General features: G+C 53.8%; 1 protein-coding gene across 8 annotated transcripts in view; it reads left to right on the top strand.

Moving 5' to 3' along the window:
• The window catches only part of PPP1R12B (protein phosphatase 1 regulatory subunit 12B), a 166,974-nt gene that overhangs the window by 124,400 nt on the left and 24,878 nt on the right, over positions 1-17,696 (top strand). Inside the window, exon 1 of one of the 8 annotated variants that reach the window (XM_061161135.1) lies at positions 13,920-14,493. The exons of the other annotated variants lie outside the window; for them this stretch is intronic. Coding sequence (XP_061017118.1) covers positions 14,392-14,493 — 102 coding nt within the window. The 5' untranslated portion in view covers positions 13,920-14,391. Of the gene's footprint in view, positions 1-13,919; positions 14,494-17,696 lie in introns of those variants that run through there. 8 annotated transcript variants of the gene reach the window in all.

Raw genomic sequence — 17,696 nt, 5'->3', positions numbered from 1 at the left:
GGAAGTGAGTTGCAGAGACAGCGCAGAGCCCCGGATGAACGCTTGTGAGGTTCCGCCAGGCGGGCCGGTGTACAGGCCTGCCGGCAACGTGAGCGCGTGCGCGCGGCCGGGGACCGAGCCGCTGAGTGCTGAGTACACAGTACTGAGCATTGGCGGCTGTGTCCCCGTGGTGGGACTCAGCGTGCCCCGCTTGCTTCTGCTCCAGTGAGCTCCTGTTGTTTGTCATTTTTCCCTAAGTGCTTGGGCAGCGCAGACGTTGGGAAAGCAGAGATTTGAAGTGAAGTGCAGGCTTGTCTGGGCCACGCCCCGCCCTCCAAACGCTGCCAGTTTCTGCTGTGTGGAGCGGTCCGCATGCTCGCCCCGGCCCTTAGAGGCCCCAGACACGGGGTGGGGGGTCACAGTTATTTCTGGAAGGTACTGTGGAAACTATTCCACCCCAACTTCCTTATTTTACAGGTTGAAAGTCTAGAGCCCCAGAGTGGGCGCGGCTTCTGAGTCGCCCGGGATCTGCACTGGCCTCCAGGCTGCTGTCCTCCCGAGGGGCAGGCGCATCCTGGGGCGGGGGTGCCGCGGCCTGGCTCCCGGGGACAGCACCCGTCTCTGCGTGTCGTGCGGGGAGATACAGGCAGGGTCTACTCACAGGCTCTACGGTTGGGGCTGCTGCCGCCCAAGCTTATCACTGTGTCAGAGTCATCTTCCCTTCGTATCTCATTTCCCAGTATACCCATGGTTTCAATCCATGCAACTTCCAAACAGTAGGAATATTTCTCCACTACAGGTGATTTTGAGTTTGAGCTTTGGATATATTTGCTAATGTTTTTTCTGACTAGTGAGGTTAGGGGAACCGAACTGCGGTTATTTCAAAAGTAAAAGCCATTAATGATACAAGTAACCCACAAAAGGAAGGTGGTCAGATTGGCAGCGGTAGAGACCAGAAGACAGTGTGGTGTCGTCACAGCTGTGGGCCTGCAGCTCTGCGCAGTTAATTACGTAACAGGTGCACAGCGAGGTGGTTTCAGGCACATGGGCGCTGACTTAGCCCACAGGCCTTGCTGGTGCAAAAACTAAGTGTTTCTCAGCAAAAGGAAAAACAAACACGAAGAAATGAGACAGAAGAGAGAAAATGTGTCGAACATGGTAATAAACCCCATTTTTCTTAATGTTTAAAACATTAGATCCAGAATTCTAGAATTAATGTAATATTAAAGGTGTAAAAGTGTCCTGCAGTTCTCCTTTTGAGCAGAAAAGAGACTGGTTAACTTTATACACTTTTAAAGGAAAAAAATGCTTTAACTATTAAACCATTACTAAGAATAGCCACTAAAATAACATAGAAATAGAAGGTTCAACTCCCATCAGTAGTGGAAAAATAGGAAAATTTTCAAATTAATCACTCCATCCAGTGGAAGACAGGAAGGGAGATGAAAAGAAGCAAACGGGAAAAGAGTAAATAGGAGATTCAAGACAAAATGTGTTCGCAGTCGTGATGAGCATGAATTTACCTGTAAAGCCAGGCAGACACTGAGGTTGAATTATTCCACTGCATGCTGTCTTCAAAATGGTAGTGAAGGATTAAAAGTATGGGGGGATATATGCAAATGTTCACCCAAGGAAGGTGATCAGTTCAGTCACTCATTCGTGTCCGACTCTTTGCGACCCCATAGACTGCAGCACGCCAGGCCTCCCTGTCCATCACCAACTCCCGGAGTCCACCCAGACTCATGTCCATTGAGTTGGTGATGCCATCCAACCATCTCATCCTCTGTCGCCCCCTTCTCCTCCTGCCCCCAATCCCTCCCAGCATCCGGATCTTTTCAAATGAGTCAGCTCTTCACATCAGGTGGCCGAAGTATTGGCGTTTCGGCTTCAGCATCAGTCCTTCCAGTGAACACCCAGGACTGATCTCTTTCAGGATGGACTGGTTGGATCTCCTTGCAGTCCAAGGGACTCTCAAGAGTCTTCTCCAACTCAACATTAATATCCATCAAAAGGTAATTTTAAGCAAAAGATATCAAATGACAGGAAGATATTTTTTAATTGTGAAAAGCAGTCCACAAAGAAGTTACAAAATAATGGACTGTAGGCACCGAAAATACTCTCAAGATTTATAAAGCAAAAGCTGTCAGAGTAAGAAATAAGTAGCATTTCCACAATCAGAGCTGCAGATTTTTACACACTCTCAGAAACTAGTATGTCAAACAGACAAAATTATTTAAAGGACATAAAAGATTTGGAGAACATAAATAACTAGCTTGTTCCAGTAGCTACCAGGCACACGTGGAATGTGTATCATGAGGACCGCAGTAAATTAAAAATCAGCTTCATGCTTTCACTCATCAAATGTTTATTGAGTGCGTAACACTTCCCATCCATTGTCCTGGACACTTGGAACGCATCAGTCGGCAGAGAGCCTGGGCTCGTGAAGCTGAGCCAGCAGGGAGAAGGCAGCGGAGGGGGGCAGTGAGCAGCAAGCTCAGCGAGGTGTACTGTGTGTTAGACATGGTGAGAAAGAGAAAGAATTGCCTGAAGAGCATTGGGTAGAGGACACGCTACATTGCCAGGTAGGATGTCTGAGTAAATCTTGTTGACTGAGATCAGAACAGAGAGCTGAAGAGGGTGAGCAAGTCAGCCACATGGACGTCTGGAGGGAGAGTATTCCAGGCAGACGTGTCAGCTCGAGCCAGGCCTTGGAGGCTGGAAGAGAGAGCTTCCCTGGTGGTCCAGGGGGAGATCCAGGTTCGCTCTGCGCTCGGGGCACAAGCCCCACACCACAGCGCTGAGGCCCGGACACCCCAGCCAGGGAACGCCCGTGCGCAGCACAGCCAGAAATAAGTAAACACAACTGTTGTAAAAAGAACTGGCTCTTTGAAAAGATAAACAGAATTGACAAACCTTTAGCCAGGCTCAAGAAAAACAGCGGGCCCAAATCAGTAAAAAAAAAAAAATGAGAAACTACAGTTGACACACCAGAAACACGTAGGATCGTCAGAGACTGTATTGAGCATCTGTGAGCTGTTAACACAGACAACCTAGAAGAAATGGACAGATTCCTGGAAATGTTCCTCTTCTAAGACTGAACTCGGAAGAAGTAGAAAATGGGAACAGATCAATTACCAATAATGAAATTGAATCAGTTACTTCAAAACTCCCAACAAATGAAAGTCCAAGACCAGATGGCTTCACGCGCGTGTGTGTGTGTGCTATGCCCTGGGGCTTCCATGGTGTCCAACTCTGCGCTCCTGTGGACTACAGCCCACCAAACCCTTCTGCCCGTGGGATTTTCCTGGGAAGAATACTGGAGTGGGTTGCCATGCCCTTCTCCAGGGGATCTTCCCAACCCAGGGATCGAATCTACTTCTGCATTGATTGGCAGGCAGATTCTTTGCCACTAGCACTACCCAGGAAGCTTGGCTTCACGGGTAAGTTCTACCAACATTTAGAGAAGAGTTAACACCTGTTCTTCAGTTCACTCAGTCGTGTCTGACTCTTTGCAGCCCCATGGACTGCAGCACGCCAGGCCTCCCTGTCCATCACCAACTCCCGGAGTTTACTCAAACCCATGCCCATCAAGTCGGTGATGCCATCCAACCATCTCATCCTCTGTCGTCCCCTTCTCCTCCCGCCTTCAATCTTTCCCATCATCATGGTCTTTTCTAATGAGTCAGTTCTTTGCATCAGGTGGCCAGAGTATTGGAGTTTCAGCTTCAGCCTCAGTCCTTACGGTGAATATCCAGGACTGATTTCCTCTTCAGAAACTCTTCCAAAAAGTTGCAAGAGGAGGAGGATTTCCAACTCCATGAGGCCAGCATCACCCCAATACCAAAGCCAGACAAAGATATCACACACATACACACACACACGTTTGCAGGTCAGTATCACTGATGAACACATCATAAAACCTCTCAATTAAATACTAGAAAACCAGGTCTAACAATACATTTAGGGAACCATATACTGTGATCAAGTGGGACTTTTCCCAGGCACACAGGGATGGTTTAGTATCCACAGACAATATGATATACACCACATCAACAAGCTGAAGAATAAAAACCACACGATCATCTTAGTAGAGGCACAAAAAGCTTTTGACAAAATTCAACGTCCATTTTTTATTAAAAAAAAAACCTCCAGAAAACGAGAAGGAGAACTTACCCCAACATGATAAAGGCCGCATGTGACATGCCCACGGCTGACGCCTACTCAGTGGCGAAAACCGGAAGCGCTCACTCTGAGAGCAGGGACAGGACAGGAGTGTCTGCTCTCACCGCTGTTGCTCCACGTGGTATCAGAAGTCCTGGCCACAGCAGTTAGAGAAGAGCAAGGAATGAGAGGAATCCAAGTTGGAAAGGAGGCAAGTCACTGTGTGCCGGTGACCCGACACGGCACAGGAAGTCCTGACGGTGCCACCAGGTAACTGGAGAGCTCAGGGCCTTTGGTAACCTTGCGGGACACAAAGTTCATGCACAGAGACCTCTTGCCTTCCTGCACACTGACAATAAAAGGTCATGAAGAGAAGTCCAGGGAGCAGTCCCATTTGCCATCACATCAAAGAGAATAAAATACCTAGGGATAAACCTACCTGAGGGGGCAGAAGACCTGCCTTCTGAAGAGGCTGATGGAAGAGACTGAGGATAGCACACGCAGGTGGAGAAACAAACCACGTGTGTGAATGTTTAGATCTGTCTCCTAAAGCAGAGGAGACGAGCAACAGCAAACCGGACCTGATTAAGCTTAAAAGCTTTTGCATCGCAAAGGAAGGCATTGACAAAACAAGAAGACAGTCTACTGAATGGGAGAGGATAGTTCCAAATGACATGACTGATAAAGGGTTAACATCCTAAATCTATGCACAGCTTACACCACTCAACATCATAAAAGCAAACCACTCAATTAAAAAACAAGCAGCAGACCTGAGTAGACATTTTTCTAGAGAAGATGCACAGATGGCCAACAGGTATGTGGAAAGACGTTCAGCATCGTTAATCATCAGGAAAATGTGAACTGAAGCCACAGTGAGGTGTCACCTGTGTGAGTTATCCGCGTGCTCAGTCGCTCAGTCACATCCGACTCTCTGCAACTCCGTGGGACTCTCCAGGAAAGAATACTGGAGTGGGTGGCCATGCCCTCCTCCAGGGGATCTTACCAAGTCAGGGATCGAACCCAGGTCTCCTGCATTGCAGGCAGATTCTTTATCATCTGAGCCACCAGGGAAGCCTGTGAGTACTGGAATGGGTAGCCTGTCCCTTCTCCAGCGGATCTTCCCTACTGAGGAATTGAACCAGGGTCTCCTGCATTGCAGGTGGATTCTTTACCAGCTGAGCTACCAGGGAAGCCCCATAAAAACAAACAACTCAATTAAAAAACAAGCAGCAGACCTGAATAGATATTTTTCCAGAGAAGATACAGAGATGGCCAGCATCATTAATCATCAGGAAAATGTAAACTAAAACCACCGTGAGGTATCACCTCACACCTCTCAGAATTTCTGTCATCAAAAAAACACACAAATAACATGGTGAGGACGTGGAGAAAAGGGACGCGAATGCAAACTGGTGCAGCCACTGTGAAAAGCAAGATGCGAGCAATAGAACTGTCATGTGACCCAGCAGTTTTGCTCCTGGATATACATCCAGAGAAAACAAAAACAGTGATTTGAAAAGATGATGCACCTGTGTTCATCACAGCATTATTTACAGTTCCCAAGATATGGAAGCAACCGGGTGTCTGTCAGCAGATGAATGGATACAGAAGGTGTGTGTGTGCAGTGGAATATTACTCAGCCACGGCAAAGAATGAAATTTTGCTATTACAGCAATGTGGTTAGAGTTTGAAGGCATTATACTACATGAAATGTCAGAGGAAGAAAAGTATGTTATCATTCCTGTGTGGAATCCAAAAAATAAATGAAGAAGTAGCAGATTCCCAGATACAGAGAAGAAACCAGTGGTTCCTGGTTGGGAGCGGAAAGGGGGAGGAGATATGGCGTAGGGGGTGAAGAGGTGAAAAGAGCGGAAAGGCGGAGGAGATACGGAGTAGGGGGTAAAGAGGTAAAAACCACTGTGTATAAAATAAGTGAGCACAAGGATATGTTGTACAGCACAGGGAATACAGTTTTTTTTATAACTATAAATGGAATACAACTTAAAAATTGTAAGTCATCATGTTGTACACTTGAAACATATAATATTGTACATGAACTATACCTCAATGGAAAAAATATTCTGGGCATTTGGAATGTGAGGTAAAGAGGGGTCTTGGCAACCCCAAGGTCTTTGGTCTGAGCAGCTGGACGGCCCGAGTTGCCGGCAGCTGGAGGCCGCAGGTTGGGGAGGGATGCAGAGTCCAGGGGCGCTGTTGAGCTTGAGGTCTCTGCGGGTGCCCTGCCGGAGGACTGGGCCAGCAGGCCTGTGGCGCGTCTGGGTGATGCTGAAAGCCGTGAGACTGTGAGGGGATGGAGAGGCAGTTGAGACAGGACAGCGTCAAGGACTGAGCTGGGTCCACTCCGCACTGCGGAGGGGACCCGGGAAGCGGTGCTCCGTCCCTTGTGAAGGGAGGAGCACCAAGGAGACAGAGGCCGCGGCGCCGAGTGTTGCTGGCGGGTCAGGTGGTGAAGGCTGGCGGCTGCCCAGTGACATCCATGTGGGGTAAGCGGGGACCTGCGCGGGGCCGGGGGCAGAGAGGCTGGCACCAGAGGTTTCAAGACACAGCTGGGGAGAGGAGTTAGAAACATGGGAAAAGTCATTTTCTGCAAACAAGTTTCTCAGCAGAGGCGGGCAGGGAAATGCAGTGATAGCTCACAGGAGAGACGGGGTCAAGACAAGGGTGCTTCTGAGATGGAGAATTTGGCTGATGGGCCTAGGGAAGGTGGACAGTAGGGAGCAAGCCCAGAACCGCACGGAGCAGATCGGTGGCCTGGCAGGAGCGGTGGGGCGAGGGGGCAAGGGGGCAGAGGGCAGGACTGGGCTGACCCAGTGGGAGGGGGCCACCGCTGCCGGGATGAGGCCCACCTGCTGCCGTTCCCCAGTGAAGCAGCATGCAGACCAGCAGCCTGGGAACAACATGTGGAAAGGGTATGAGCGCGGCCCTCGAAGGCGAGTGGCAGCCTGGGGCCCACCCTGCCTCAAAGGGGTGTATTTAAGTTGAGACCGGTGAGCGTGGTGGTGTATTTCTGTGCCAGCCCCTCGCAGTGACGTAGCGGCAGAGTCAGCAGGAAGGTCAGTTTAAACGAGGCCGCGGTTCTGCCGGAGTGCAGTGCGGGGAGAGGTGGAGGGGGATGCGCTTCATGCTGGACGAAGGGGGCGTGAGGGACAGCGGAGCGTCCCTCAGCCGGCAGCGGCTCGGGGCCATCCTGAGAGCAGGAGAGATGGCGGGGCGGCTTCGTCACCGCAGAGGCTGCAGCAGCAGCGGTGCAGGTGGGGGACAGGGACGCCGAAAGCTCCCTCATAAATACGCTACGTGAGTTAGGGAGGTTATTGTCATCAGTTAGAAAGTGTTTAGAATGAGGTCACTCCACACTAGATCCTGGAGGTGCAGCTAGAGAGAGAGCGACACCCTTGGGTGTAGAGGCACAGTTGAAAACACGTGAAAATAAGAAAGAACGAGTAAGCCACGCTTTCAGACGAGATGGTGGGAGGAGAGCAGAGAATGCCCAAGAGCAGCAGAAAGGGTGAGGTAAAGAGAGGAGCACAAACTAACTAACCGAAAACAGAGCAGCGGTCGCGGTGACCTGTGAGACCAGAAGCTGATTCTGTGAAAAGACCCAGAACACGGTGGACCCGTGACATGCTGACGGCACGGGGACTGCTGCAGACGTCGGAGTGAGAAGTACTGGTTGGGGGCGGGACAGAATTAAAAAGCAGACACTAATCATAAGACACAGTTTTGAACCGCATTATGACCATAAGTATGAAAACTTGGTTTAAGCAGATACTTTTCTGGTAAAATATAAAATACCAAAATTACTCAGGAAGTAATAGGAAAATAGAAAAGCCCCATAACCACTAGAGGAAATCGGGTAATACTCTAACCACCACCTTCCAAGCTTGGGCCAGAGGCGCCAGGCCTGAGCCAACCTGCGGAGGCTTTACCAGGCCTCGGGGGGCTCCGTCAGAGGGGGTCTGCCCCTACCGCTGTGCAGAGACGGGGAAGGAAGCCAGAACCCACCCAGGTGCGGGGTGAGGACCAGCCCTCCTCGGGAAGGGCTCCCCCAAGAGGTGGTGAGGGCAGGAGGCTGCTTTGGGGTGAGCTCCCCTTGGGCCCCCTCGCTCAGGAGTCAGTGCCCGCCCCCCCAGAGGGCACCTCCCCTCACACAGAAATGGGCAGAGATGGGATGCCTGACAAAGAGCTTCCTGTGTCCTTCACAACTCCTCCTCCCACTCCTGCTGCGATGCTGGTGGCCCCTCCAGGCAGGCACCCAGTAATGAAAACAGCAGCATAAATCCATGGGGCTCCTAGGACCCCTGACTCTTCTTCTGAGTGTGTGCTGACGTGTGCGGCCTCCTCAAGGTGGAAAGACCTGTTAAGGAAGTTTGTCGCATGAGCGCTCAGTGGTGTTCAGTGGATTGATGGAAGAAAATCAAGTTGATGGTTAAAAATGGAAAATACTTTATTTGGCCCTATATTAATAAATAGGCCTGAAAATTATTGTTGTGTTCCAAATTCTTGGTTACAAACCGAGGAACGGATATCTTGAACTGTTTATAGTTCCTAATTGTTAATAACTTGGCTCATTGCCTCCTTCCCTAAACCTGAACTAAAATATTGTATGTTATGGTGTCTCAGAAGTTTATATACTATGCTATCCCCCAAAATTGATTTGCAAGAAGCAGCAGGATTTTTGAAAGACTAGATACTGGCTGCCAGACTTTGAGCAGACCTCCCTGGGGCCGGGAAGAGCTTGTTGGAAGTCTCCCTCATCTTCCCAAACCAACTGTCTGCCCCCAACCCCATCCCCACCACTCTTCTGAAGAGGCTGCAGTTCAGGATGAGTGGGTTTCAGGTTGGGATCTTCAGAAAAGTCTAGACCTTAACATTTCTGGCTAAACTCCTACAGTCTTTATTTGTTAACTTAAACGTTTCACCCCGGGGCTCAGCTGTGACCCTCAAAAGTGCAGACAGAGGCCCTTTTCTGACCCCCTTGGCCAGAAGCACTCCAGGATTTTATGCAGCACTCCCTTGTTCATTTTTGTGACCGATTCCGAGAGGTTATGCATTATGGCTCAGTCGTGTTCAACTCTTTGTGACCTCATGGACTGCAGCACACCAGGCTCCCCTTTCCTTCACTATCTCCTGGAGTTTGCTCAGACTCATGTCTATTGAGTCAGTGGTGCCATCCAACCATCTCGTCCTCTGTCGTCTCCTTCTCTTGTCTTCAGTCTTTCCCAGCATCAGCGTCTTTTCCAGTGAGTCGGCTCTTTGCATCACGTGACCAAAGAATTGGAGCTTCAGCATCAGTCCTTCCAGTGAATATTCAGGACTGATTTCCTTTTGGATGGACTGGTTGGATCTTCTTGCAGTCCAAGGGACTCTCAAGAGTCTTCACCAACACCACAGTTCAAAGGCATCAATTCTTCGGCACTCAGCTTTCTTTATAGTCCTACTCTCACATCCATACATGACCACTGGAGAAACCATAGCTTTGACTAGACGGACCTTTGTTGGCAAAGTGGTGTCTCTACTTTTTAATATGCTGTCTAGGTTGGTCATATCCTTTCTTCCAAGGAGCAAGTGTCTTTTAATTTTGTGGCTGCAGTCATCGTCCACAGTGATTTTGGAGCCCAAGAAAATAAAGTCAGCCACTGTTTCCATTGTTTTCCCATCTATTTGCCATGAAGTGATGGGACTGGATGCCATGATTTTAGTTTTTTTGCATGTTGAGTTTTAAGCCACCTTTTTCACTCTCCTCTTCTATCAAGAGTCTCTTGAGTTCTTCTTTGCTTTCTGCCATAAGGGTGGTGTCATCTGCATATCTGAGGTTATTGATATTTCTCCCAGCAATCTTGATTCTAGCTTGTGCTTCATCCAGCCCAGTGTTTCTCATGATGTACTCTGCATATAAGTTAAATAAGCAGAGTTGACAATATACAGCCATGACATACTCTTTTCCCTCTAAAACAGTCCCTTATTCCATGTCCAGCTCTAACCATTGTTTCCTGACCTGCATAGGTTATATGTAGCATGATAAAATAAGCCCCCTTTGGGTTTACAGTCTGATTATGAGACTGTTTTTAGCAATTGTTCGTATTTGGCATGCAGTTCTGTGGGTATATCCACTCTGTTTCTAGGTACATACATTTATATTTGTATATTCTACCGTCAGGAATTAAAAATCAGTTTGACCATGGACCAAAGAGTAAATGACACGTGGATATGGAGATGTACGGGCTTCCCTGGTGATTCAGTGGTAAACAGTCTGCCTGCGGTGCGGGAAGTGAGGGTTCGATCCCTGGATCAGAACGATCCCCTGGAGGAGGAAATGGCATTGCACTCCAGTGTTCCTGCCTGGAGAGTCCCACGGACAGAGGGGCCTGGTGGGCTACAGCTTGTGTCTCTGAGCACTTAGATCTCTTCTGGGTAAACACGAGGCCCCACCACAGGCTGGTCTGGGTCAAACGGCAGATCCAGCCGACACAGTAGCTGAAATGCTCCCGGGAGTGTAATGACACGTCGTGTTTGCCACCTGCTCACGTAGGCTGAATTCGGAGGCAGCTGCTGTCTGCGCTTCTCTGGGGGTGAGCACAGCCTGGAGTTGTCCGTTTACAGGGGAGCGCGGGAAGCACAGTCCTCATTGAGGAAGGAGGGCGGGAACTCCGGGTGTTTCTTCTCGAGCCGACGGCTCAGGCTGACGGCTCCGCAGGCAGCCTGGCCTCAGAGCACACGCCATCCCTGAGGGGCAGGTGTGTGAGCTGTGCTGCTGCTTTGGGGTACGTTTTACTGAACGTCATCACTCATAAACCATGGCATTTTACTTTCTTGGTTTAAGACATGAGACATTAGAAGTGACTCACCTGTCCCGTCTATTCTGAACCAAGAAGCCCACTGAGGGAGGCTGGGAGAGCCCACCTGCTGTGTGAGGGGGTCTCCTGTCCCCGCCGGGCGCACACGCGCCATCAGACGCAGGAGGGCACGGAGGTGCCTGCGTCTGGTTCCCATGTTGGCAGAGGTTCTGCTGAGCCGAGGGCCTGGGACTCGGTTCAGTTATGACAGAGAACTTCCTATCATTGCTGAGCCGAGGGCCTGGGACTCTGGCTCAGTTGTAACAGAGAACCTCCCGTCATTGCTGAGCCGACGGCCTGGGACTCAGTTCAGATATAACAGAGAACCTCCCGTCATTGCTGAGCCGACGGCCGGGGACTCGGTTCAGTTGTAACAGAGAACCTCCTATCATTGCTGAGCCGAGGGCCTGGGACTCGGTTCAGTTGTAACAGAGAACCTCCCGTCATTGCTGAGCCGAGGGCCTGGGACTCGGTTCAGTTGTAACAGAGAACCTCCTATCATTGCTGAGCTGAGGGCCTGGGACTCGGTTCAGTTGTAACAGAGAACCTCCTATCATTGCTGAGCCGAGGGCCTGGGACTCGGTTCAGTTATAACAGAGAACCTCCTATCATTGCTGAGCTGAGGGCCTGGGACTCGGTTCAGTTGTAACAGAGAACCTCCCGTCATTGCTGAGCCGACGGCCTGAGACTCAGTTCAGTTATAACAGAGAACCTCCTATCATTGCTGAACTTTTTTCCTTTGTCTCCCTGGAAGAAATGAAACACAAACCCAACGTTCTCTCCTGCCTGCCTGTGTGGAAATAAGCTGTCTTGCGCGCTCTCTGGAGGGCACCTTTCGCAGGTGCTTCGGTGACGAGGCTGAGATGAAAGGCCAGACCCTCAGGTGGAGCCCGAGAGGGCCGCTCCTGCTGCGGCGTTGCTCCACGCTGCCCACCTGACTGAGCCGCTGCCCCGCGAGGACGTGTGCGCGCAGGTCAGAGGGTCACGCTTTGTGACGGGGCGGCGTGGAGAAAAGCACGGTGCCTTCATCTCTGGCCGCCCGATGGCGGCGGTGGTACTGAGACGCGGAGCTGCCTGAAAACCAGGTCGGACTCAACCAAGAGGCGCAGGACTGGGACCAGTGGCGTGGGAAGGACACCCGGACATTCTCGGGGCTGACGCCTTGCTAGTGAGAAGGGAAACAGTAAGTGCTTGTTGGCCAGCTTGAAGAAAAAGTCAAACATATAAAAGGACTGGTGGATAAAGGAAGAGCTGAGATTTACCTTTCTGGAGATTTCATCTCTGTCCCTGCACTCCTGGCGCTTCCTGTGAGCGTCTCGGACGGCCAGCATCTGCACGAGTGGCTGGAGCTGGCTGCCCTTCCCCGACGTCTGGAGACATTTTGCTGAAGTCAGGGCGTCCCCCCAGCCGCTGCACCCCGCTTTTCCCTCGCTGGCTGTGCGTCTCCTGCCATGTCGTCCACCCACGAGGGCTGGTCTCCCGTCTCTAGGGTGGTCATCCTTTTCCGTGTCAGGGAGAGGGCCGGGCGAGGTGATGGGTGTTAGAGACACTGAGAAATGGAGATCCTGACAGTCGTCGGTGCTGCCGAGACGCAGGCGCGAGGCGTGCGGGGACGGCGGGAGCAGCTTCCTGCGCTCGCCACGCCCAACCTCCCCAGCCTGTCCCACTGCGGGAGTGTCTCCTTGGTGTCCCCCTTCTAAGTGGGAAGGTCCAACTGAGGAAGATTCACCCCCAGAGACAGGTTCAGTTCAGTCGCTCAGTCATGTCCGACTCTTTGTGACCCCATGAACCGCAGCACGCCAGGCCTCCCTGTCCATCACCAACTCCCGGAGTTTTATGCAAACTCGTGTTGATCGAGTCGGTGATGCCATCCAACCATCTCATCCTCTGTCGTCCCCTTCTCCTCCTGCCCTCCAGACACAGGAATAGCCACTTAGGTAGGATTCAGAAGGTCAGACTTGTAAATCTGAGCCCCAAGATCACTGCCTTTTGGATGCATGTAACTGGTTCATGGTAGAATTGATCAGTCCTCCTAGGGGGCTTTTAGAGTGGGAATGGATCAGGGCCCCTGTATAAACGTTGCAGCCTGTGTTCTTCAGAGCAGCCCCAGAGCAGCTCCCTTGATTCAGCTTCAGAAGTTGCTCAGAAGGGTGGGGAAGATACCAGGGCATTGGAGGGGAAGGGACTTGCTGGGGACGCATGCAGGGAGAGCGTCCATTTGGAGGGCCTTGTTACTTCGGGGACGGAGCCGCTGGCTTAGAAAGCACTTGGCCTGGAAATGTTGGCTGCGGTGGCCATGACAGAGAGCACAGGAGATTAAACGTGAGATGTTTCAAGGCCAGACGCAGAGCCCTTCCACACCAGGCGGAGAAATTCCTCTGCTTAACTCTGGACTCCCCGCAGCCTCCTTCCTCTCCTGGCTCCCCCTCGCTCTCTCCGCCCACCCATCCCCCGCCCTTCGTGATCCTCCGATGATGGCATTTTGTAAAACCCTGCTGAGTTGTGTTCTCAGAGGCTCCGCCAGCGCCAGCGGGGTCTCGTGTGCGGAGAGCTTCCTCCGCCGTGGCCGGAGTTTCAACTTGCGGCTTCCTCACGGGGCGGCAAGAGTGACGTGTGGTTACACTGGACATGAAAGGCTTGCATGCGCTTTGCTGCCTGTCTGGGCTTTGCTGCTCACGGGCCCAGATGTGAAAGAGTCCCCACTCCCCCCGGGAGACACCTCTGAGAAGCGGGTCGGGGGGCAGGGGCCGCGGCTTTGCCCCTGAGCCCCCAGGGCCCCCCTGCGTTCCCAGAAGCCGCGGGCTTTCTTCTCCTGCAAGTGGCAACCCGAACTCCAAGTGGAAAGTGCATCTTTGCCCTTGGCCCTCGTCCAGCATTCCTCGCTGAGCGAATAGGATTTGGAATGTCAGAGTGGAGGGCGGGAGTGTGTGGGGCCGTGTGTTTATATGTAAGAGCAGCCTCCTCGGACTTCCCCAGATTGCTTCCTTCTCCGGAACCCCGGCTGCCTTATTTATGTTTGGTGTCTGTGTGTTCAAGTCCTTTAAGCTGCGTTTGTCGCAGCCGACGGTCACAGGGCACAGTGCAGCCCAGGCGCTCGGCTCTGGGAGGCGGCATGGTGTCCAGGGGCCTGGCGCGTCCTCCCTGCAGATGAAGACACGGGGGCTGTTTGCAGGCTTGTCCTCCCGGGCGTGACCTCTGGTCCTGGAGCCTGGACCCCGTTCTGTGGGCACGGGCCTCCGTGAGAAGCTCCTCGGGGAGAAGCGGGCTGAGCTGGACTGGACGCGCTCAGACCCCGTGTGGACTCACCGACGGGGCCTCGCCCTTGACACCCTCTGCTCTGAGGCGCGCTCGGGGGTGTTCTGGTGGCCCTGCCCCTCCCTGCACCCCTGCCGGGGCCATGTCCTCGCTGCATGGCCGGGGCAAGGACCTGGCTCGGAGCAGGATGGCTCAGTCGGACTCGCCCCCGGCCTCGCCCTCCCCGACGGCCAAGACACTCCGAGTAAGCAGACCCCCTCCATCCATGCTCTGTCGGGGTGGGGCTGTGGGCTGGGCTCTGGGGTCTTTCCAGGGCAGACTTGGCCCTGGGGTCTGTGGGGTCAGGGTCAGGCTGAGGTCTGGGGTCTGTGAGGTGTGGGCCGGGCTGTGGACTGGCCCTGGGGTGTGTTGGAGTTAGGCTGGGCCCTGGGGTCTGGGCTCGGGGGTAGGCTGTGGGCTGGAGCCTGGGATCTGCTGGGGTTGGGGCTGGGGTGTGTTGGAGCCGGACTGTGCCATGGGGTTGGGCTGGCCCCTGGGATGTGTCGGAGCCAGGCTGGGCCCTGGTATCTGGGCTCGGGGGTAGGCTGTGGGCTGGACCCTGGGATCTGCTGGGGTCAGGGCCAGGCTGTGGACTGGCCCTGGGGTGTGTTGGGGTCAGGCTGTGTCATGGGATCAGGCTGGGCCCTGGGGTCTGTGGGAGCAGCGCCAGGCTGAGGTCTGGGGTCTGTGGGGTGGGGGGTGGATTGTGGGCTGGCCCCTGGGTCTGTGGGGCCGGGCTGGGCCCTGGGGTCTGGGCGCGGGGGTAGGCTATGGGCTGGCCCCTGGGGTCTGTGGGGCCAGGCTGGGCGGAAGTGCTGCAGGGCCTGTGGAACCAGCCGGCCGGGAGCTGCTCGACGGGAGGTTTCTGTTCCTGAAACGGCCTTGGAAAGCTCAGGTGGAGCTCCTCGCCGACGGCAGAGTGGAGGCCGGCTGTGTGTGGCGGCCCTTCCTGTGACGTCCGGGTCGGTGCTGTATCCCCGGGGCAGCAGCCCCCAGGGCTGTGGACGTGCGTGCGGTGGCCTCAGGCATGTGCAGGCTCTGTGTGTATGCACGGGGTACCTCTGAGTGACGGACAGCAGAGGGCAGGCGTTCCGGACAGGGGGTCCCAGTCCTCAGGGGCCGTCAGGAAATTCTGTGCTGGAGAAGCCGAAGGAGCCCCCGCCAGCTGTGACAGCCCACGGGTGGTGTCTCCGTGGCCCCGGCAGCTCCTGCCCCAGGGCGCATCTGTCCGTGGCCACGGGCGCCCTGCTGCTGGGGGTCAGGGGTCGGGGCAGCTCCTCGGGGCGGGGGGGGTGGTCACAGCTCCCTTGTTTGGAGGGGAGTCCTGAAGGAGTCTTGCGTGTCTCCTGAGTGTTTTCAGAGTCCTCCTCTCAGCGTGAGTGACCGCAGGGCCTCACCGTCACAGTGTCGGGGCCTCCTTGCACGTGGCCTGGCTGCTGTCATCCCCAGGGAGCTGGGGAGCCCGCGCCCCGCAGCTGCCAGGCAGGGTCCACAGGTGGGGGCAGCCGGGGCCGTTCTGTGGTGAGAGGAGCCCTGGTCAGCATCGCTCAGCCCTGGGGACGCTCCCAGAGCAGTGCCTCCTGGCCGCACCCAGCTCACGTCTCCAGGGACGCTCTTTTCCCGTGCCAGGGAGCCTGTGTCCTCTCTAGGCGGGCTGCAGCTTGCTTCCTGTCTTGGTCCCCAATGGCCACCCGCCCCTGACTTTCGGGCTGAGGCCATGGTGGAGAGAGTCAAGGCTCTGGGGTAGAGGGGCCGAAACCTGGCCTGTGTGCGGCTTCCCGGGTCAGGGGCGGCCAGGCTCCCACCGCCGGCTGCAGCCCCAGGATCCGTCAGCCTGGGTCTGTGCTGCGGAAAGCAGTCATGCTCCGTTCGGGTGTCAGACAGACACGCAGACTAACCCAGGGCTGTCGACACTCGGAACGGGTGGGGAACCCTGATTTCATCTCCCGACGCCGCCTCAGGGCGCCTGTGCTGCACAGACGCCCCGAGGACACGCTGGGCCGCGGTTCCGAGCCCAGGGCACCTGCCTAGGGTGCCTCCACCCCCGCGTCCTCCCCAGAGAGCGCGGAACCGGGCCTGGCCCCTCGTCAGCAAGCACACGGCAAATACTCGTGAGGGTTGAGGACCCCCAGCTCACAGACGGCCGTTACGAGCTTGGGTGGCTCTGGGACATGGTGGGGACACAGGAGACTGAGATTGCGGGCCCTTGGAGCCCCAGCGCCTGGAGCCAGGGCCCCCGAACCCCCTTAGGGACAGAATCGCTGGCCCTGCCGGCAGAGGACTTGGGGCACCCTGCTGGGAACGGCAGTCCTGCCAGAGATCACACACCGCCGGAGCCAGTTCTGCAGGCCCGAGGCGTGAAGCCCCCACTAAGAAAAATAGTGTCGTCCAAAGGGCTAAACAGCAAACGCTTCCATTTTCCTTTCCTGTAAGGAAAACATCCTCAGGGGGATTGTGAAGTTTCGGCTATTCTCGTGGGGGAGTTTTGGGGACATGCTGCGCTGAGGTGTTCAGGAAGCTTGTAAACTGCAGCTCAAACGGGTTATTTCTGACTCCAGAAAACAAGTGACAGGGTGAGTTTTCAGCAACTGGAAAACTGAACTGTCTTATCACGCTTCTAAAGTCCCAGCAGCATCTGGCACTTTTAAGATTATGTAATTCAGCATTTCTGTACTCGGTAAAACTACGACCTTTTTAAGATAATGTAATAACCTAACGTTTGCCTAGAGATTGTGCAGCTAACATCCTCCTTGATACTCACTTACATGCGAAGGACAGTGCATGTCCTCCCCAGCCGAGGGTCTCGTTTACTGTCTCTAGTTTGTAGTTTTAAAATAATAAACATTTTTCATTCTCTGACCTGCTGATTATACTACTAAACGTGGCTTTAAATCCAGCCCCGTAAGGAAGGCCACCCACCCTGCTAACCCACAGCGCTGGTCTCTGCTGCCCCGAGAGTGAGAGTCTTTTCACTTTCACACTAGACTCACACTAGCTCAGCACCTCTGTCTGAAAACCGAGGGGCGGTCCCTGAGTGACAGGCCTGCTGTCTGTGACCCCTTGCTCAGGGAAAGCCAGACAGCTTCCAGAGTCCCGCGTGAGTCTGGCGGGCGCCGCCCCCGTGTTGACTGATGGGCACTTGAAGGTCGGCCTCTCCTCACGCCCTGAGCGGCTCCTCCAGGCGCCGGGCTCATGCTAGTGGTGCTCCGTCGTGTCCGACTCTCCGTGACCCCATGGGGGCAGCATGCCAGGCCTCCCTGTCCTTCACCGTCTCCCAGAGTGTGCTCAAACTCATGTCCATTCAGTCAGTGATGCCATACTAACTTCCTTTTGATGTAATTTTCCAATATTAAAAAAAAGTAATAATTCTGAGCTACTTTTTTGCTCTTTAATCACTGTGAATGTTTA

Source organism: Dama dama, chromosome 14 (assembly GCF_033118175.1).
Source record: "Dama dama isolate Ldn47 chromosome 14, ASM3311817v1, whole genome shotgun sequence".
Taxonomy (NCBI): Eukaryota; Metazoa; Chordata; class Mammalia; order Artiodactyla; family Cervidae; genus Dama; species Dama dama.
The sequence above is the reverse complement of the archived record's forward strand: the minus strand, read 5'-3'. Positions and strand labels throughout refer to the sequence as shown.